At 45.5% G+C, this 23,682-nt stretch overlaps 1 protein-coding gene across 3 annotated transcripts in view; it reads right to left on the bottom strand.

The window, feature by feature from the left end:
* LOC139755838 (popeye domain-containing protein 3-like) overlaps nucleotides 1-23,682 on the bottom strand; it is a 340,156-nt gene that overhangs the window by 161,408 nt on the left and 155,066 nt on the right. For all 3 annotated transcript variants that reach the window (XM_071674468.1, XM_071674451.1, XM_071674458.1), the window contains exon 3: nucleotides 1,219-1,376. In XM_071674468.1, the coding sequence (XP_071530569.1) occupies nucleotides 1,219-1,376 (158 nt within the window). The remainder of the gene's footprint in view (nucleotides 1-1,218; nucleotides 1,377-23,682) is intronic.

The following is a 23,682-nucleotide window of genomic DNA, read 5'->3' as shown; positions in this document are numbered from 1 at the left end:
CATTAGGTAGGGTAGCTAACATCCGCTGGTCCAACCAAACCCTCCCGCCCACAATCACATTCATGCCACTGTGGAGGCTAACCATGCAGTAAGCATCACCGCCGAACACAATACTCTTCATGTGGCACATCACAGTTGCAGCCAACGTGGCAGTCCCACACACACACTGTCGCACAGCGGCAGCAGTCTCCGTCACGGACTTATATTGACGTTTTCCTGCTATATATTGTTTATAGGACTCCCTGCTGCCGTGCCTGCTGCCATCCTCCCCTGCTGCTCTACACCTACTGGCTGCCATACTCTCCCGCTACTACACTCATAACCGCAGCTTTCCTCGCTTGTTGCGCTAAACTTCAGCTGATCACGGAATAATACGATGCCACACAACTCAACATGGAAGAATCTCGTGCTGGACAACTCATGGAAGGACCTTTGTACGTTTGTGTACCAGCAGTTCCTGCCACTAATGTATAGCCATGTTAGCACACAACCGCGCCAGTCAGGAAACAATCAGTGGTTCCACTAGTGTCATCATCACTGGTCTTGCTTTCCTTGCTGGGAAAGTTCTCACACACAACCAATTATCATCATCATCATCACCAGTGACTGGAGAGTTCCTGTGTTGTGCAGTATAAGGGTCAGGTCGTCCGACATCTTCAGTCCTAGACTTCTGACACAGCTGTGAGGCCAATCCTGCCTCCCTCTGGGATTCGGTTATGTGTCTTCATGTCTTCCTTCTTCTCACGGTGAAGAAGCCGAAATGTTCCCCGGCTGAACATATACCTTCCGAGGAGGATGAGACGATTTATCTATGTCTGTAGTGTCATCAGTGGACGATAGTGTCATCCAAATCTGATCTCATGTGCAGGGCATGACAAGCGTAGTTGTACTGTAGAGTGCTACGATCAATATCAGATGTGAGGAACAGCAAGCAAGCAAACGTCCTTCCCCGGCGACATATCATACAACAATACAAACAGTTGATTCCAGGTTTAACCTCCGTGGGATAATATGAAGGTCTCCAGTACACAAATCTTACAAAATCAAGTGGAAAACAGAGGATGTACGGGAACCATCCAGAAGATCTTGACCTCCCTCCTGTTGTCTGTGACCTATCATCATCAGACAGGACAGGAGGAGACACGTACCCCTGAATTTCCTCCCTCTCCTTACATCCTACATGCCAGAACCCCTCCCTGCCCCCCCTGTCAGACTCACCTGCCCGACAGTACAAGTGAGAGAGAGTCGACTCTGGTGATCTTCTCCTGGGCGTAGATCTCCTGGAACTTAACGTAGCGGATGAGCTTCATACAGTTGATGACCCGCTTGAACTGGTGGCGCGAAACCTTCAGCGGCTGGAACAGACTTCTGTACACCTGTGGTGAAGACGAAACCAAACGCGGAATTAGTGGGTCTCTGTTGCGACGGTACCTGGCTGTACACAGACCGATTATAGTAATATACAAACATGGATGACTCAGTATGACACAAATAATCCATCAAAGATACGGAAAAAAGTAATTCTTCCGAAGTGGTTCTTCTGTATAGTACAAATGACAGCAAATCCTCAATTTTCGGTCATTAGGTCTCTAATGCTTAGAAAATAACCAAAATCAAGGGGATGTACTATATGCCTTGAAAGGGTGCTCAGAAAACAGTTGTTCACTTTGTTCTAAGAGTGTTTGTTATGACTTGTGGCAGACTAACAAAATATAAGTGTTCTGTGTCAAGTGATAGGTGTGGTCCTGGAGTTGAGAATATAAAGACTGCACTCAAGTGGGTGGCATACGAGATTAAAACCTTTCGTTTGCTTTCAGAGAGGAATTTAAGAATACACTGCCTGTTTCAAAGGATGCTTTGTGAATTCATGCCATGCTAAGTGAACTTAAGAAGGTGGTGCGTGTGTGTGTGTGTGTGTGTGTGTGTGTGTGTGTGTGTGTGTGTGTGTGTGTGTGTGTGTGTGTGTGTGTGTGTGTGTGTGTGTGTGTGTGTGTGTGTGTACAACGCTTCTCTGGAGCTATTAAAGGTTCAGTGTCCCTGCAAGTGATGGGTCGCTATGCAAGTGATGTCGAGTGTATGCGATTTCCCTGTTACTGGTGAAGTTCTGGAAGTTATGAACTGTTTATATGGTGATCCTTACCACAATTTATATGGTGATCCTTACCACAATTTATATGGTGATCCTTACCACAGTTTATATGGTGATCCTTACCACAGTTTATATGGTGATCCTTACCACAGTTTATATGGTGATCCTTACCACAATTTATATGGTGATCCTTACCACAATTTATATGGTGATCCTTACCACAGTTTATATGGTGATCCTTACCATAATTTATATGGTGATCCTTACCACAGTTTATATGGTGATCCTTACCACAATTTATATGGTGATCCTTACCACAATTTATATGGTGATCCTTACCACAGTTTATATCGTGATTTTTAACACAGTTTATATGGTGATCCTTACCACAGTTTATATGGTGATCCTTACCACAGTTTATATGGTGATCCTTACCACAGTTTATATGGTGATTCTTACCACAGTTTATATGGTGATCCTTACCACAATTTATATGGTGATCCTTACCACAGTTTATATGGTGATCCTTACCACAGTTTATATGGTGATCCTTACCACAGTTTATATGGTGATCCTTACCACAGTTTATATGGTGATCCTTACCACAGTTTATATGGTGATCCTTACCACAGTTTATATGGTGATCCTTACCACAGTTTATATCGTGATTTTTAACACAGTTTATATGGTGATCCTTACCACAGTTTATATGGTGATCCTTACCACAGTTTATATGGTGATCCTTACCACAGTTTATATGGTGATTCTTACCACAGTTTATATGGTGATCCTTACCACAGTTTATATGGTGATCCTTACCACAGTTTATATGGTGATCCTTACCACAGTTTATATGGTGATCCTTACCACAGTTTATATGGTGATCCTTACCATAGTTTATATGGTGATCCTTACCACAGTTTATATGGTGATCCTTACCATAGTTTACATGGTGATTCTTACCAGAGTTCATTAAAGTTCCTATTAAAGATAGAGGGATGGTTACAATGGTCAAGAAACTTTTACCTTTTTCTGTATCAGGCATAAAGATATGTGACCTTAACATCTGATATCATTTCAGAAATGCATCTTAAAATTTTCCATCACCTGTAGCGTTTTAATCATAATGTTAACTAAATATATACAATGTAGTTCTAGGTAAATCATACTGAGCATGTTTCTTTTTTTTTTTTTTAGAAAAGTCTATTTTCGAAGTAATCACATTACAACTACTATAATTATATATGTTACTAAAAGAGAAACATTAGCGAGAAAATTCTATTATATAGAAGACGTTTTTACGGAAGTGATCCTACTGTTGTTTATACAAAGACTGTGAAATATAAAGTCTTAGTGAAGTGACTGTTAGGGTACAGTGTTAACAATATAAGACATTCTGCTTTCGTGTACATGGCAACATGAAAGATAGTAGTCAATATATAACGTCCCAAACTATTTCTTATCCTAAATCTTATGATTACCATTGTCTACACGCCAACCTGCAACCACTAGGCTACGAACGAGACACACTTGGTCTTTCGCTAATAAGGCTGGTAAATGTCGTTTGGTTCTGGTACGTCTTCGTACAGGGTGCTGGTACCTGAAGAAACCCACCAAGTCCTGCAGTGTATATATACTCAGTCATGACGAGGAACATCCTGCATCATGGGAGGGTAAACGAAGCTGGCTCTCCCGCCAGCAGCGAACCGCCTCGGATGGTAACAGCCTTTTCCAAAGGCCGCGAGTTCATCCATCAAAGTCGTGGCGTTTCATTCCAGTGAACAGACACAGGTTTCGTGTGCACAGACGGGGCCCCACTGGTGTACAACGCTCTCCCTGTACCGTACAAAGGAGTTGAAAAAAAAACAAATAGGTAAATACAGAGTCTGTGTTCGTGGGTGGTTCTCTACCTTGCGTACCCCTCCGCTCTGAACGTCAGTCCCCCCAGGTAATCCTCAGTAATCGGCCAAATGTTGACTCAGTTCCCTAATGCGACGACAGCCTCCTTCCCCCCCAACACAACACAAACAACCCTCCCGACCCAGGGAAAGTTCAGTCTGACTTTTCAGTTCCTTGACTCGCTAGTGTGTGTGTGTGTGTGTGTGTGTGTGTGTGTGTGTGTGTGTGTGACCGAGTTGAAATGTTTACAGAACTTTGCGTACTTACAACATTCACATACATACAGGTCTTTATTCACGTGGGTTAAATCTAGTTTAAATCTATGTAGTTAACACTACAATCGACGTGAAGCAAACTCTAAGAGTTTACAAACAAGTTTGTGAGTTGCATAATTAAATACATACTTCTTCAGGTGCGTTCATTTCTGTAAGATCACCAAACATGATGCCATCCGCTGGTTTTGAGAGCTATGACTGTGAGGAGACAGGTAGAACACTAACTATGATGTATAGTAAAGGTGTAAACTGCAAAGTAATTATTGATAGGAAAATCCTCGATGCACCAAATTGCTTTCTGGCAAGAAAATATAAAACACTGATAATGCAACTTTAAATTTGACGTCAGGTTTGAGAGAGAGAGAGAGAGAGAGAGAGAGAGAGAGAGAGAGAGAGAGAGAGAGAGAGAGAGAGAGAGAGAGAGATTACTAGTTGCAAAAGTGAACGGCAGTTGTTGAACTGTTATTTGTAGGTCAACTGAAAAACTAATTTAAACGAGAAATGCTCCAATCGAGATGAAATAAAATGGCCAAAAATGGCTAGACTGACTGTGTTCCTCACCATTCAAACTCTCCTCCCTAACTGGTCCTAACACGACCTGACCGAAAGTAATTTCCACTTAGATAAGGAATTCCATTTTGCAAGATGTCAGCAAAATATATAAAGGAACGTCTATTACAATCATAGTGTAAGTCATTAACCCACACAAGTGCAAGGAAAGTAATTACTTAAAGTGATTCAGGAATGATAAGGTCAAACTCGCTGGGGAAAAAACTCTTGAAGGTACTGCAGCAGATTGCAGGAAGAAGAAAGATTATATTTATATATACCTTCCCCTAGCCCCAACAAAGAACCAAACTTTTAGGATATTCAGGACAATAATATCCCATGTTCATCAAGTTCAATCTTAACGTAAGAAGAGCTACACAATCATCTGAACAACAGTTTTCTACATAATAATCAAAACAACTTGAAAGAAGACACACATGCTCGACGCTCCCTCACTGGTGCTCCTATTTACCTCAAGTCTCCTCCTGGTCTCCAGCCACTCACGTCCGTGCATGGAAGCTCAGTGTCAACGCTTAACTACGGCACTCCTTTTAAAGGCTGTTCACTGGCAAGCAGGTTGGTGGCAGCACCATAGTATCTGCCACGTATACTAACAACAGCGAACACTTGGACGGAGTCTGTCAACAACCATGGAACCTTGGTCGGACGCCAGGTATAGTGGAGTGGGAGAGCGAGGCTCAGCAGTACCATCGCATGGCTAACATTTCCCTCCTGGTCTGACGCCACGCCCAAACGGTAATGTATAATTCATACACGTGAGTATCTGTACACAATGTCTGGAGCTCCGCTCTGACTACTCCCACATGTGATTCTAACTCCTTAGAGCACGAGGTACGCCACTTGAGCACGAGGGTACGCGACATTTTATTTAAGTTGTACGACCCTTGAGCACGACGGTACGACCCTCAATCATAATGGCGTGATTTTTGTTGTGACTTTTAAGGCTTAGACTAAACAAAGGCTAAGGCATCATCCTCAAGTGTCACACTGTCATACTCATGTACCTACAGAGAGATTAGTTCTGCTGGGGTCGCTGGAACTGGTCAAGTACTCCAGACATTCCCACCTCCACCTGGCTTTTGACTTACACGCTGAGAGGTTAAGGTGCCGCAGGAGATGGTGGGTGGCAAGGCCTGGGACGAGCCGTTACCGACCTAATGCCCGTGTGACTTATAAAGGGGACGGAGCAGAGATGGTAGGCCAGAGAGATGGATTAAAGGAGAGGGGGCAGCAGGAAGGAACGGTGTACAGCACCAGCAACGATTAAACCACCGCCTCCATCACCCTCCACGGCCACTCCTTAAAATAGCCATCCACATCAGCGCCTCCAACAGTGGCCACTCCACTGCCTCAACACTGCTCACAACACCACCTCCAGCAGTATCACCTTCAACAGTGGACGCACCCGCACCACCAACGCCTGCCACTTCAACATCTGCCGTACAACCGGCTCCCACCACTGGCCACACCACAGCTTCCAACACCGGCTGCAGCAACACAACGAAAACCGATTATACTCGCGCCTTCAACACCAGACACAACATCATCTAGCCAACCCGGCACAACACTACCACTGCCTGGCTGTCCTCACACACACACACACATACAGACACACAGACACACACACACAAGATGGTACGTGCAAATCTACTGACACACAGGTAAACATACGCGTTACACTAACTATGACGGACAATAAATCCATCACATCCTGACTCCTACTTACGACTAAAGGTATTACAGCTATACACGACCAACCCACTCTTGCTCCTCATAAATCATAAATACACAAGTCTTTCCCGCATGTCCTCTTTAACAGTGAGGCAAATCTATACACGAATACACATACTGCTTTCGAAGGTGTCCAGAAGTAGGGCGGGTGAGTGGAACATGACGGCGGGGGAGGAGGAGCAAGAGGCCGCCCAGACCAGGTGGTCCTGCTCCTCCCACTAGGAGGCCGCCAACCACCTCAGACTTGCCTTACAAAAACAAGTTGAAGACCCATTCTCCCGGACCAGCCTTAGTGTGTACAACGTCAGGGTATCATACGCTAGTGGATATTACTGATCTGTACCAGCCCCTACAACACACACACACACACACACACACATATATATATATATATATAATATATATATATATATATATATATATATATATATATATATATATATATATATATATATATATATATATATATATATATATATTTACTGACGTATTCATACGTCTGTGACATGATATCAACGCCTCCTTGACGAGGTGTGGAGTTCAAAGCCAGTGATGAAAAATCTTTGCTGGCAACAAAAATGTTTTTTTTTCCCCAGTATGACAGACAGGCTGAGGTTTGGTGACGTCACCCCTTGCACAGCTGCCCGTGTTACATTACCCTACCTGACCGCTGACCTGGCTGGGCGTTACATTACCCTACCTGACCGCTGACCTGGCTGGGCGTTACATTACCCTACCTGACCCCTGACCTGGCTGGGCGTTACATTACTCTGTTTACCTCCCAGTGTAACCCCCAGCTTCTCCCTCAGTCTGTACCCTACGCTGTATCCACCACAACTGGTACCTACAACTGGTACCCACAACTGGTACCCACAACTGGTACCCACAATAGTGATGAAAAAACATTAAATTGACATCAAGAAAAAGTAACATTATCACGATGAAATATGAAGAGTCTGGCTAAAATAACTTCCAGAAATCTGATGGCTGGAAACAGTTGAAGTTTCCAATGGTTGCGAAAGAATATTGCTGCAAAAATGAGAAATTAAAAGAGAAACTTTTGAAATATGAAAGACTTTGTCTTGACTGCTTGCTGGTGTATGGTGGCTGAGGACGATGTGTCATGACTGCCTGCTGGTGTATGGTGGCTGAGGACGATGTGTCATGACTGCCTGCTGGTGTATGGTGGCTGAGGACGATGTGTCATGACTGCCTGCTGGTGTATGGTGGCTGAGGACGATGTGTCATGACTGCCTGCTGGTGTATGGTGGCTGAGGACGATGTGTCATGACTGCCTGCTGGTGTATGGTGGCTGAGGACGACGTGTCATGACTGCCTGCTGGTGTATGGTGGCTGAGGACGATGTGTCATGACTGCCTGCTGGTGTATGGTGGCTGAGGACGATGTGTCATGACTGCCTGCTGGTGTTCCCCGAGTCCACATGACTGTGTCCTTCAGTACCACACAGCAGTGTATAACAAGTGTTGTCAAGGTGGTACACTGCAGTTCGTCGCACACGCGTGCCTGAAGACACTCTACCACTACTACCAGTAGGCGCCACTTAAGACGCGTTCGCCTACCACTGAGGTCTGAGGGCTCCTCCAGGCCAGCCCGACCTGGAGTCTCCGTCAGCGAACAATGCATGACGTCATAACACGAGGTATATTGCTTTTCTATAATGTCATATGCACACAGGCTGAGGACAGAATCCCAAGTTGGAAACGGTCCAGGTTCTGTATCTGGAAAACTTTGAAAAAACCGAAAGGAATGAGTGGAAAAGTTCGAGTGCGTGTGTATCGCGACGCAGGAAGGAAGCCGAGACTGATACACAACTCCACGGTACGGCCCACCCAGGGTTCACTAACTTTGTGGATACGTTGAAAAACTGTTATTATGTCTCGTGCATGGCCACTGGGGAATTAGCCGAGGCAAATGACAGTTTCCTCATGTTCGCTCTTGTTATTAACATCTGACGGTTCAATGATTTGTCGTGCCTTCAGGTACGGAAGCCAGTGTGACGGTAACTGACCCCACTGAAGGTAAGGTAAATGAGATGGTTCATGAGACGGGGCCCTACCAGTGTAACATTCCACCACTATATGGTGCAAACAGGGAACTATACACACACATATATACACGTACTCACACAGACAGGATAACAGGCCAGACACGCGACACCCACACAGTGAAGGGTGTAGACCTGGCGGCAGTATGTGGAGAAAGTGTAAGTACGAGAGAGGCCCGCGTTGATCCTGCTCCATAACTTACACTTGTAAATGAGGTGATGCAAGTGGTGTTAACTCACTTCCACCATCACAATCCCCACGGGAGCCATTGGGAGAGAGAGAGAGAGAGAGAGAGAGAGAGAGAGAGAGAGAGAGAGAATATAAGGACAAGGCACGAACAGCTGGTAAAATCTTGGTCATCTTTACTGATGTACTGTAAATAATATACATTATACATAGTACATCACAACATACCATCTGTGGCTGGTAAGGCTGCCTCCTGACCATCACATGATGATGAATGCCAGTCTGGCTGTTTCCCACCTGAGGTGTTCTCGGGTGTGTACGTCACTACACAACGTAATCTTGACTTCGGTGACGTCATTCGAAGGAAAAAGTGTCACAAATATACTTGTTCTTGGAAGGCGAGTCTGTCCTTGGGTGAGGCTACATCTGTAGGAAGTCTTCATCGGAAATGTTCATCTTCTTAAACTTCAGTTCAACATTCCCCTGACAGCAGAGAGGCATCACAGAATCAACGTGACCAGGCAATGGTGACGGAAATCTTGTAACACCCGCTTCCTGAGCGGGAAATTCAGGGAAACTTTCCCCTAAGTTGTTCAGTGATGACAGTCCTTCGAAGTCACAGGTCTGGTTACCACACGTAAGGGTCAGATGGTCGTTAAGGAGTTACAAAAAAAAAGGTCATATATGTACCAGTTGATCTACACTGGCAACACTGATTTTATCCCTTCATTGCCACCAATCAAAACATTTCGTCATTCAATCTCATACCTGAGGAAGGATTTTCTCTCGTTAACCCAACGATGGTGCGAGCTTGGCAGTAGCTGGTAAGCGGCACAAAGCAGCAACTACCGCTGGTTAAGTGCTCAAGATCGGCAGACATTACTGCATGAAGCAACTGAGCGCGTCATCCACACAGTTTTCATCTATACAGAACATAAACTTTCCCGACGCACGAGACACAGTTAATCAAGTTATTCACATGAATTAATATTCATGCCATGTTATTTTCGTGGCTACCAGCCGAGCCAGCCTGCCCTACTGCCAGGCATGGCGTGTGATCCTCACAGTTAACAGGTCATGTGTTTGTCCTCTTTAATCGTACGAGTAGCGGTGCCATAACAACCCTGTAGGTGAGTGGTTGTTGGCTGAGGATTGATGGTTCATCATGGCTGTGCACCAGTGTGGTTAACCTCACCAGTGCAACATGTCTCTTGGTTTACTCAAGAATGACAAGTTGTTCTGGGTATACCTTGCAACTGCAGCATTCACAGTACAGCTATTTTTTACACTGTGATATATATATATATATATATATATATATATATATATATATATATATATATATATATATATATATATATATATATATATATATATACACACACACACACAAAGTAAAGTATAAGTGCTTTCAAACTAAGATCTTGCGGTTTCATCCTTACATGATATACTGCACAAAGCAGGTCGAAAATAAGACACTAACACAATGTATTTATAGCGTGTTTACTGTGCGCACCACACCTACAGCTGCCTCCACCATCGCCTGACACACACACACACACACACACACACACACACACACACACACACTTACCGTCCAATATCAATAAACTACTAAAGAGCGGGACGCACGAGTTAAAGGATTCTACGGTACTTAAAAGCAAAACATTTTAATGTAAGAGTGGAGGGACACGAGGGGGGGGGGGGGGGGTGGAGACCAAGCTGGAGCGCCTGCAGGAGTGAAGGTGTTGGGGTAAAGCATTATGAATATTCCTGGTGGTATACTGTGTAGTGTGGTGAGGGAGACGGCAATATCTGTCTGTCCCACACTCTAGGCCAGAGCAGCTCCAACACCGGCCCCTCCACACACCCCAGGCCACAGAGGCTCCAACACTCACCCCTACAAATGTAGATCAAGTAAGCAACTGTGTGGACACAATGGATCATGTAGTACATATTTCAGCCTACGACTCAGTCCAGTTCCCAAGTCATCAAAGTGTGGTCGTACCGTCGTGCTCAAGGATTGTATCGTAGTGATCAAGGGTCGTTCCGTCGTACTCCAGGATTGTATCGTAGTGGTCAGGGGTCGTACCGTCGTACTCAAGAAATTTAGTTTCATCATAACAATGACAGAAATACACCAAAACAACAGTAGGCACTGTATACTGCACCAGTGTAGAGGTAGGCACTGTATACTGCACCAATGTAGAGGTAGGCACTGTATACTGCACCAGTATAGAGGTGGACACTGTATACTGCACCAGTATAGAGGTGGACACTGTATACTGCACCAGTGTAGAGGTGGACACTGTAATGTATTACTACAGTGGTGGACACTAAACACCAACAATACTGTGATGACAGTTTGACTTTAAATCTGAATATTGTATCATACAGCAAAATAACGCTGAGCATTACATGATCCATCATTTCAAGATTAAACACTTTTATAAATGACCATATCAGTGGCTGACACTTTACAATACAATATCTCAACACTGGGCATTCTACAATGTATCATAATAATATTGGACATCCTACATTGCACCATAACAACGCTGGACATTCTCTAACACACGTTAGTGCTGGCAATCCTGCAGTGGACGCTGCCTTGGAAAACATTCAACTTTCAGGACAAATATTCAAATTTCGACATGGACGTCAACGTTGGTGTGACACAAGGCGTAAGGCTTTAGGTGACGGGAGAGAAGCCCTTGATCTTATCCTTCTCTCCTGGACAGTTGGGCTGGGAATGGCGTCTACAATCATGTAATACACGAGTATGAAATATAAACTTTATATCTGATTGCTGTTCAAAAGACTCGCGTAAAAAACATGTAATGAAGTGCAGTCCAATATGAGCGGTTTGATCTGAAACATTTGCAGACGGCAATTCAAGCCGGAGTATATAACATCATTCTCTGTCGGGGAAATAGTTGACAGCGAACAATATATAAGCTTGGCTTGACCCTAGCTCGTCACTCCTCCTGCAGCCATGCACCTTCCGGCCAGCAACAAGAGAAGCCAGCGCCAGGGTCGCACCTCACCTCCCGCGCCCCTGCCCTGCATGACCACCATGGTAGAGGAAGGGTGCGACCCGACACGTCTACGTCCAAAAGTCAAACATGTCATCAGGCGCAGCACAACAGCAGGTGGACTGTGGCTCACCCCTCCTGCCGCTGCTGACAGGCTCAGAGGAGTCCTGCTGAGGCATGTAGCACGTCTGCGGTAACCTCTCACACAGCGGCTGTTCTACTCACTTCACGGCTGTTGCTGAAGCCACAAACTCCTACTCAGTGTTTCTTTGTTCCTCTTTTTTTCTTTGTCTTGTTCTCGCTCATTGATGTCCTCCAAGGGTTGTGTGTAGGACGCAAGATAACAGAAGACGTGACGGGGCACAACGAGGATATTCTGGAGTGTTCCCCGTACCCGGCGGCTGCTGGCGGTCACACGGACACCGCCTGACACTGGCTCAGTGGACGGAGCTTCTCCTGCCTTAGTCCACTGTACCCTGCATACTCCTCCACCCTATCCTGCCCTCCCTGAACCACCCTAGTGTCTCTACTTCCTCTGCTGACTTTTCTATACTTGACAGACGGCCTAACATAAGCCTGGTATAACACAGCCAGCCACATAACACATACTTGCAGGTCTAACATATACACGAGCCAAACTAATTATACACCAGGTATATATCATATGTACCAATCAAGCGCTAAATATACTATACACTCAAAGCTCTGTATCATCCACCTCAGCCAGGGGTCGGGTCTCCCTCGTTAACACGGCTCAATTACTGAATGGGAAACTTGATCGTTGGGTCACCAAAGGAACACGACCTACGGGGATTAATGTTTCTGGCCAATATCCTCCCCAGCCAGCACCATGCCCGCTCATCCCCCACTTACAGCCGCTGACGCTGGTACAATCCCTCTGATATAACCAATGACGCTAGTACATCCTCCTAATATAACCAATAACGCTGGTACACTCTGCGTAATCTGTAAAGCGCTACAACCTAATGGTTATTTAACGCGTTCTGGCAAGGCAAAGATGCATCGGTAGGAAGTTGGTACCGTTCGGGGAAGAGCTGTCGCCTGGACTAGCGAGGAGTGAAGTGATGCACAGCACCATCCGCCATCTCAAGACTGACACGTCAATTCTTAACTATCAAGAAGGGTTTATTATCATGTGTCTGTATACACTACAAACCAATCCTTCTCTAGTACTTCCTCTCTTCACAAACATTTCATAATCTCTCTCTTCACGTGTTTTTCACTTCCCTTCACTCATCGCCAAGCGTTTACGAGAGTTCCGTCTATGATGGAGGCCTCTCTCATGAAAATGAGAGTAATGATGAGACGAGGATGAGGTGTGGGCCATCAAGAGTAAGCTGACCAAACACATTTCAGCAATATGAAGATCTACAGGTGAGGAGGTGTCATGGATGGATGGTAGATGTAAAGCAATACTACACACAGCCTGCCAGAAACTAGTTTAAAACATATTCAGTTAAATACAACGCTGAACTGTGGGGGAGTGAACCACACGAACACATCAAATATAATATCGTCCGTGGATAATGCTTCACTGTCCTGGGCACTGTGGCCCACGAGTTCCATCTGAAAAGTAAAAGTGAAACAAGGGAGAAAATTCACACAAGTGACCTGGTGATACGTGTTTCACCGGCACACACCCGCCCACAAGGGTGGTTCAGGCCGACATTAAACAGCTAAAAACAGAGTAAAAAGATTTTTTTGCGAGACGTCTTCATGCCATGCACTTCCTCCCTGTGATGTTTTAATATCCTGGACTTGTCCCCCAACCTCTGTGGACACATCTGAATACTTGTCTTACCAACAGTGACACACACACACACACACACAAACACACACACACACACACACACACACACACACACACACACACAGACGCAAGTCTATTCCCATTTTCTGGGTCCAAAGTAATGGGGAAAAGTCAGACGACCCTGGTACGTGTGGAGTGTGTGTGTGTGTGTGTGTGTGTGTGTGTGTGTGTGTGTGTGTGTGTGTGTGTGTGTGTGATACAGTCGAACAAGTTGGCAGACCTGGGCAGACTCGGCACTACAGGTTGTACACCAGTTAAACTTGTGACAGTGTCGTAATGTTGGGATATCTCAAGGTCAGGCTGGATGGGTCTTAAATGATGGAACTTGGTGTAGACGTCTACCATCACCCACGAGGGAGGTAGTGAACCTGTATACCATCCACTACGCGTCCGTCCAGATTCACAGTAACTGTGTCTTGTCATCATACTATAGCAAGGATAAAGGAACAGATTCATCTTAATAACTGCATACTCTTAAGACACACTTAAATACTTACGTATATAAAACATCTTCATTAATACTTATAATTCAAAAAGCTCTTTCCATTCAAGTGATCCACACCTGCCAATCTTTCTCAACATAAAACATTACATCTGGAATGTTGTCTGCATCAGAATCAGACGAAGGACCACTCGAGTCCGTCACGCCAGTACTACAAGACAGTTCCAGACTGCCACAGTCCTTCACCACCACAGGACACCAGCCTCCAACACACACAGGACACCAGCCTCCAACACACACAGGAACACCAGCCTCCAACACACACAGGACATCAGCCTCCAACACACACAGGACACCAGCCTCCAACACACACACGACATCAGCCTCCAACACACACAGGACATCAGTCTCCAACACACACAGGACACCAGCCTCCAACACACACAGGACACCAGCCTCCAACACACACAGGAACACCAGCCTCCAACACACACAGGACACCAGCCTCCAACACACACAGGACACCAGCCTCCAACACACACAGGACACCAGCCTCCAACACACACAGGACACCAGCCTCCAACACACACAGGAACACCAGCCTCCAACACACACAGGACACCAGCCTCCAACACACACAGGAACACCAGCCTCCAACACACACAGGAACACCAGCCTCCAACACACACAGGAACACCAGCAGGCAAGTGCGTCAAGTGGAGTGCCATGACGGGATCATGTGTTGCTGAGCCACGACGCCTTTGTTTCGTCGGGTGATCAAATGTTCATCAGTCCCTCGGGAGATCTGAACGTTTACATTTCGTTCCTACCGTTCAGTCAGTCAGTGTTTCATTCACACGTCCCATTCCACAAATTCTGATACATTTTCTTTTTCCAACAATTTCCTTGTAACAGTTTGTGTGTGGCGTCCGTGGCTGGCCACACACTTGGGAACACTTCAGTCCGTTCGTTCGTCGTCAGGTGCTACACTTGAACATACAACTCGACCTTGAACACAACTTGTAAACATCATACATGTGTCTCCCAGCGTCCGACGTGCCAGACGGCGTGGGATCAATAACGAGTTTAATTTGACGTCACCAATAAAAAGGTTTAACGAAGATTTAACTTGGCTCATAACAAAGAAAATTACACTCTTGGTCTTAAACTGAATTGCTTCCCAACGTTTACGACCTGAACCCTATAAAACCTATAACTCTACCTCAATTTTTGTCATTTATAAAAAAAAAAACGTTTCCACCCGGACCTTAACCTGGCTCATAACTTGTTTGATATTAATTCACCCACGTAGGAAAAGGTCAGAAGAGCGATCCTAATGGTCTTGACCTGACATTCATCACTGTGACGTGCAAAGTGCACATCATGCATCAAAATACATTACAAAACATCTGTGTACAAGTATCACAATACAGGCGCTGGTAATAATCTAATCTGGCAAACAGTCGTTCAACTTTAGTCTTTGTACAATAATATTTCAGGTCAACTTAAATCAATCAAAGCTGAGTACATGTGTCAGTCAATCCAAGTTGAGTACATGTGTCAGGATATCCTGCTGACAGTCAACAGACTGTCATGTGCCGTCATGAAGTAAGTTACTTTCTCAGACATGACAAAGTTACCATCAACTTCATTCGAACCAATAATGGCCTCAGATCAACCGAGATATACAGAATAATTTCCGAACAAACAATATTCCCAGCCATTCTTATTTCACCTCGTCAAGTATGGTGTGTTACGGGCGACTCATGTGTTCCACTGACCATCTGCCTACTATGTTACATATCTCAGCACCAACATTACAACTGTTTCCCTTACCTTCATCATAGTGAGAGGGCCGCGCCTCTGCTACCTAACCTCCCCCCCCCCCAACCATCACCCATGATCTCCTGCCTGCTTCCTCCCCTGGGCAATATATCCTCTGGCCCCGCCTCTCTCCTTCCTTCCTCCAACACCACCTTCATCACACACCACTCCTTCCCCTCCATGTTGGCCCCTCAAGACATCCTCCTGAAGCATCCCTCCCTGCCCTCCTCCTCCTCCTCCTGAAGCATCCCTCCCTGCCCTCCTCCTCCTCCTGAAACATCCCTCCCTGCCCTCCTCCTCCTCCTGAAGCATCCATCCCTGCCCTCCTCCTCCTCCTGAAACATCCCTCCCTGCCCTCCTCCTCCTCCTGAAACATCCATCCCTGCCCTCCTCCTCCTCCTGAAGCATCCCTCCCTGCCCTCCTCCTCCTCCTGAAGCATCCCTCCCTGCCCTCCTCCTCCTCCTGAAACATCCCTCCCTGCCCTCCTCCTCCTCCTGAAGCATCCATCCCTGCCCTCCTCCTCCTCCTGAAGCATCCCTCCTGCCCTCCACCTCCTCCTGAAGCATCCATCCCTGCCCTCCTCCTCCTCCTGAAGCATCCCTCCTGCCCTCCACCTCCTCCTGAAGCATCCCTCCTGCCCTCCACCTCCTCCTGAAGCATCCCTCCCTCTCCTCCTCACCTGTAGCTGCTGGCTGCTCCTCCTGGTATTGATTACTAACCAGCTGGGATGGTGTGTGTCTGCCTTGGGATGCGTGCGTGCCTGCGTGCGTGCGTGTGTGTGTGTGTGTGTGTGTGTGTGTGTGTGTGTTGAGGAGAGAGTCATAGAGAAGAGTCGAATTCCATCAACCATGTCAGTATAGGTGCCTTTGTAAGTTGATACGATCCTGGTCATCCACTCCCTTCATGACCTTTCCCTCATCGTGAAACACATTCAAGTAGGAGACCATAGCTTCTGGCAAGTTATTCAGAGATCAAACAGAGTAGTGGTGACCTCAACCACGGATGACCTCAATCACGGTTGACCTCAACCATGGGTGGCCTCAAATTATTTCGAGAAGGCTACCAGGACATGCGTCCTTTGTTCCACTAAGATTTCCCTCTAATTGATCCAAGTTGTCTCCCCGTTTCTCTTGCCTTTTGAGCCAGCTAACTCATCAGCCTCCCATGCGGCACAGTGTCAAATGCTTTCTGGCAATCCAGTTAGGAAAATCCACCCATCCTTCTCTTTGGCCGTACCCCGAGCTTTCTCCTCCTCCTCTCGAAATTCTATTACAGCGGTTACGCATGACCTCCTTTCCCAGAAAGCCGTGTTGTCTCTCACTCAGGTAATTCCTTCTCTGTAGGATGACGTCCATCTGCTATTTGATTATCTTTTCCAGTCTCCGACGGCTACCTTTGTCGGCGAGGCTGGTCCACGGTTCAGCTCCTCTTTCCCGTTACCTTTCTTACAGAGAGGTATGGTGCTTGCGCTCTGTCATTACCTTGGTACTTTGCCTTTCTCTAGTGACATCTCGAGGTGTGTCAGGCGTATCTACTCACATCATCAACACATATGGTAAACTTCATCACGACCACGAGTTTTGCATAGGTCAAGACCTTTCAATATTTTGTTAATATCTTCTGTATGTATCGCAATGATTTTCCAAAACCTCCTGGTCATTCCATCTCATTAGGGGCCATTTGACCTGACCCACAGGGGTCATGTCAAAGGTCAGGTCATCATACGTAAGGGTCGTACCATCGTGCTTATGGCTGTGATTGTACATTTGAATTTCACAGCAGCCATCACCATGGATTTCCATAGTTAAGTCCTTGGATGAAGTGTTATGGTGGGGTCATGGAGCTGCACATTACCATGGAAACATGGTGGGTCACAAAGCTAATTATCAGTAAGGAATCTTACAGACATATTGAAAAACTCTGGAAATTCTTATTAAGAAAACAAAAACAAATATATATATATATATATATATATATATATATATATATATATATATATATATATATATATATATATATATATATATAAGAATCCATTTCTTCATCAACCACCAGATAACGTAATCTTGTGTCACCAGCTCATACTGTGTCTTCCTCTGGCAAGGCCATTAAGTTAACTAGGCGAGTCTTATGTATAATCTGTCGCCGAGTCTAGTATCCCATCGGGTGTATCCCATCACGTGCATCCCATCGTGTGTATCCCATCACGTGCATCCCATCGTGTGTATCCCATCGCGTGTATCCCATCGTGTGTATCCCATCACGTGCATCCCATCGTGTGTATCCCATCGCGTGTATCCCATCGTGTGTATCCCATCACGTGCATCCCATCGTGTGTATCCCATCACGTGCATCCCATCGTGTGTATCCCATCGCGTGTATCCCATCGTGTGTATCCCAACGCGTGTATCCCATCGGGTGTATCCCATCACGTGCATCCCATCGTGTGTATCCCATCACGTGCATCCCATCGTGTGTATCCCATCGCGTGTATCCCATCGTGTGTATCCCAACGCGTGTATCCCATCGTGTGTATCCCATCACGTGCATCCCATCGTGTGTATCCCATCACGTGCATCCCATCGTGTGTATCCCATCACGTGTATCCCATCGTGTGTATCCCATCACGTGCATCCCATCGTGTGTATCCCATCACGTGTATCCCATCGTGTGTATCCCATCACGTGTATCCCATCGTGTGTATCCCATCACGTGTATCCCATCGTGTGTATCCCATCACGTGCATCCCATCGTGTGTATCCCATCACGTGTATCCCATCGTGTGTATCCCATCACGTGTATCCCATCGTGTGTATCCCATCGCGTGTATCCCATCGTGTGTATCCCATCACGTGCATCCCATCGTGTGTATCCCATCACGTGCATCCCATCGTGTGTATCCCATCACGTGTATCCCATCGTGTGTATCCCATCACGTGCATCCCATCGTGTGTATCCCATCACGTGTATCCCATCGTGTGTATCCCATCACGTGTATCCCATCGTGTGTATCCCATCGCGTGTATCCCATCGTGTGTATCCCATCACGTGCATCCCATCGTGTGTATCCCATCACGTGTATCCCATCGTGTGTATCCCATCACGTGCATCCCATCGTGTGTATCCCATCACGTGTATCCCATCGTGTGTATCCCATCACGTGCATCCCATCGTGTGTATCCCAACGCGTGTATCCCATCGTGTGTATCCCATCACGTGCATCCCATCGTGTGTATCCCATCACGTGTATCCCATCGTGTGTATCCCATCACGTGCATCCCATCGTGTGTATCCCAACGCGTGTATCCCATCGTGTGTATCCCATCACGTGCATCCCATCGTGTGTATCCCATCACGTGTATCCCATCGTGTGTATCCCATCACGTGCATCCCATCGTGTGTATCCCATCACGTGTATCCCATCGTGTGTATCCCATCACGTGTATCCCATCGTGTGTATCCCAACGCGTGTATCCCATCGTGTGTATCCCATCACGTGCATCCCATCGTGTGTATCCCATCACGTGTATCCCATCGTGTGTATCCCATCACGTGCATCCCATCGTGTGTATCCCAACGCGTGTATCCCATCGTCAAGAACTTACTTCATTATAGATTCACTACAGGACAAGCTGGTAAGGCATGGCACGGTTGTATCATACTACAAAATACTTATGAGACACTTTTACGCTAAGTACTTATGATTGAAAGTTATTGAACTATCGATACACCATACAGATGAGTCGGCTAGCGAAAAAAAAAAAAAAAAAGCAGAGTCTCTTGGTTAAATCTTGCAACTGAACCAATTTGGAAAGTTTAATGGAACAAGAAAAATATTCACGAAGTAATCATTTAGGTTCATCGATTTCCAAATGCCACTGGAAGCTGACCACTGCAGCAGGGTACTTCCAGTGGTGGTGTAGCGCACGCCCACTCTACCACCTTCCTTCAGTGGAATCAATGACGACCTCTCAGTGTGTGTGAGGCAATCCACATGATGATATTTACCTGTAAACACAGCGATGAAACATTTCTTTTACTTGATACAAAACAAATATCAAACTGAATGGAATTATACATTGTCCAGGCGAGTGTCGACCAGGTACCAGACGCTGCAGTATTCCCTACACAAACGTGTGTCAGTGAAGGCAGAGGGCAATGGAAAATTACGATCAGGCTGCAAAGATTGTAAAAATATATACATACGTGACAAATAATATTTCCTCTATATCTTCGTTGATCAGAAGATTTTCCCCTATACTTGTCGTTAGTATTTTCAATATCTCTAACTTAATTTTGTTCCTCTTTCTTCCGGGCCGCAGGAGAGATGAGTGGGGGCCGCATGCGTCCTGCAGGCCGCATGCACAGTAAACACCGTTGGACCAGAGTGATGCACTGTGTACACGCGTCACCAAACCATTCATTCAACAAGGATTTCACCGATCAAAATAAACTGAACAGTCTGCCTTTCTATCATCAGTTCGTCTGTCATATTGTGAGTGGGCCAATCAAAAACTTAGACTCAGAATGCAGGTAAAACAGAACGATGCGATTTTGACGAAAAAGACGACGTTCTTGCCTGAGTGGACCAGCACTGCCACCAGAAGCAGGCGACAACTGTCCCGTCCCACGCCAGGCTGCCCTCCATCCAAATCCTGACATCCTACTTAATCCACAAGAATTATGGGATGGTTGGTATTGATCTACAACTTTCTCCCACGCCGCCAGCAGGCTGAACTTTAAAGATGTCATGCCTGATAAAGTGAGCTGGGGAAATGACGTCATGGCCGGCAAGCAGAGTGGATCGGAGCTCTGACGCTTTGATGTCTCCCCTGATCCACGAACCATCAATATTAAAAGGCTCAGGACCTCCATGAATCCTTGTCGAGAGGTAGTGCACCCTTCCCACTGCGACTAGTGTCGTTTAACACGAGATGTTGCACATCGCAGTTCAACACAAGCTACAAACAACATGGCCACGAAGTTTATAAACAAAATTTGCATCACAGAAGAACAGTCCGCAGTCTGCCTCGTCCATCTGCGTCCTTCGAGTAGTCGGGATAAGAATCAGGAACCAATGTTGCCGGGCTGGAGCCATGACGTGAACAGAAACGACGGTACCGGGTCGTCACAGACTCTGCTCACTGGATGATCATATAAATCGGCCACAGACACGAAAAAGAAAAGACAAAATAAAGTCAGAGGCTCATGAGCGGATCAACCAAGTGGATAAGGGGCAGAGGAACTGCTAACACAAGGGGTAAGAAAGCCAGTGAAGCCATGGGCTTGACCCAGCAAGTGGCAGCCCCGGTACTAACGAGAAATGCATCTACACCAATATAGTAATGACCAGAGCGACAGGGGTAATGGAGAAACGAATGTGAAGACCACAGGTAAAGGTTGCGTGAAGATAAAGAGGTTAAGAGACTGTGCCATTCAAATACCGTGGGTAATATCACAGGCAATCATACGGAAATGTACACAGATGTATTCACACGTACATTTCCTCACACACACACACACACACACACACACACAAGTAACAGTAGAACGTACTTATCTGGCATCTGCTCACAGGGAAGCCAGCAGTCTCCCAAAGCGAGGGGTACGGGTCAAGTGGACCCAGGCGTATGGAGCGGCCGCCAGTCAATAAACAAGTGTGTCACGCGGGTCTGGATGAGCCTGCAAATACTGGCCACCTCCCAGCAATGTCGCTCCAGGGGTTTTAAAGACGTCAACATCCCTGATATACATACCTCTACACATACATCTTATATATATATATATATATATATATATATATATATATATATATATATATATATATATATATATATATATATATATCATACTAACCTCCAACAGCCAGGATCGAACCCGGGATCCCTGTGCCACAGGCGGGCGATCCTGGCTGTTGGAGGTTTGTATGCTCTATGAAGGTGCGCGTTCCTATATATATATATATATATATATATATATATATATATATATATATATATATATATATATATATATATATATATATATCAATGACAATGTTATTTCTATAAGCTGTGACGGCCACATATACATCAAGTACATCAGTTTTCTGACGAGCAGATATACTTCAAACGTTTAAATAAGAATTTGAAGCGTCGGCCAAGCTACGTGTCTGGTCCACTGCTAAGCTTCATGGTCAGTGACCAACAAAACCATTTCTTACTTTCTGAGGTCTACTGGTGATAACTACTGTGTTGTTGACATTCCATGATATAGTCTTTCATCCTTTTCTTTGAGCGCTGCTCCCACAATGTGCCAGCAACACCATGTGAAGCCGAGCCCCACACGCTCACCGGACGATCATGGTCCGGTTCCCTTACCGTAAGCCCCCGCCGGCTGCCGTGTTCTGCCTCCCAAGGTCTCCACAATGCCGGACGTATATCACAAGTGTCCTTCCCCACAGATTATGGGTTCTCTGGGCTCCAGTTACAAATAACCAGTGTCGTAAAAGCTGCCACAACAGTGTAACATACACACACGCAGATACAGACACGTAAACAAAAGGACCAGGACGACGCTGCAGCTTTAAAAATAGGAAAAAAAAATATATTCAGAGCAAAAACTAACCGAAAGCTGAGGCGAGCGTGGGGTCAACAGGTGCACGATAGTCTTATGGTTTCCTTACCTTACGTTCTGAAGATCATCTGTTTGTACTGAAGAATAAAGTTTGTCAATATAACAAATACTTTTCTTCACACTTCATTTTGAACAATATTCAAATCTGGTTTAAAATGAACCCTAAACCTATATTTAAGAAGCAGATCGTAAGATACATCATAAAAGAATAAACAACAGTTTTGAATCTACGTCAAACCCGAAAAAAGGGCCCAATAAGGCACCCACTCACATTAACGCCACACACTCACCACTAACGCTACCACATTATCCAAATCATCTTTTTTTTCTTTTTCTTTTGAATGACTCCCTTCCCTGCTACACATGTTGCGACAACCCGGTGGCTGCTCTTCATCAGCATTTCAGTTTGTGAGCGAACACCTCTCTGGCGACCCAGGCAGTATGAGGCTGCATTCTAGTGTATGCTCTCCAACCCAGCTGGTTGAACTTTAATCTGGAACTTCTCCTATTGTTATTTTCAAAAAGGTTGAGAATTCCATTCTATATCATCTGTACTTGTAGTGGTGATCGTCCCGGGTCCCTGATATTCGCACTGACTCCTCTGTTACATCCCTGCTTCTCAAGGGTTTCATTTCCAAAGTCCTCTGAGTACACCATTTCAGAGGGGGAATATTTTCTCAGTCCGGTTAAGGACAAAGCCAAGGACTAAGCAGATGATAACTTCCACATCTACGTAGAAATTAACAGACAGCGAACGTTCAACATCTCCCAACCACCGACATGACTGATCCAATAAACATACGTAGACAGTAAATGAATCTTCGACATCTTTTAAATCTAGCTGCTTTATATATATATATATATATATATATATATATATATATATATATATATATATATATATCCAGATATATAAGGTCAAGACATTGGGCAACAAGAGCGCAAAACTCTCTTCCCATAATACACAAAGCAGTGAATCAAGGGATGTAGAACTAACGCTTTTGATGGGGTTTTCTCTGGGAGAGTTGAGGCAGAAGGTACCACGTGTCGAGGGGATTGCATGATGCGCTTCTGGGAATCAGGGAAGCACAAAAACAGGGAGATAAGACCAGCTGAGT

This window comes from Panulirus ornatus, chromosome 2, assembly GCF_036320965.1.
Source record: "Panulirus ornatus isolate Po-2019 chromosome 2, ASM3632096v1, whole genome shotgun sequence".
Classification (NCBI taxonomy): domain Eukaryota; kingdom Metazoa; phylum Arthropoda; class Malacostraca; order Decapoda; family Palinuridae; genus Panulirus; species Panulirus ornatus.
Note: the sequence above shows the minus strand (reverse complement) of the source record. Positions and strands in the feature narration are given on the sequence as shown.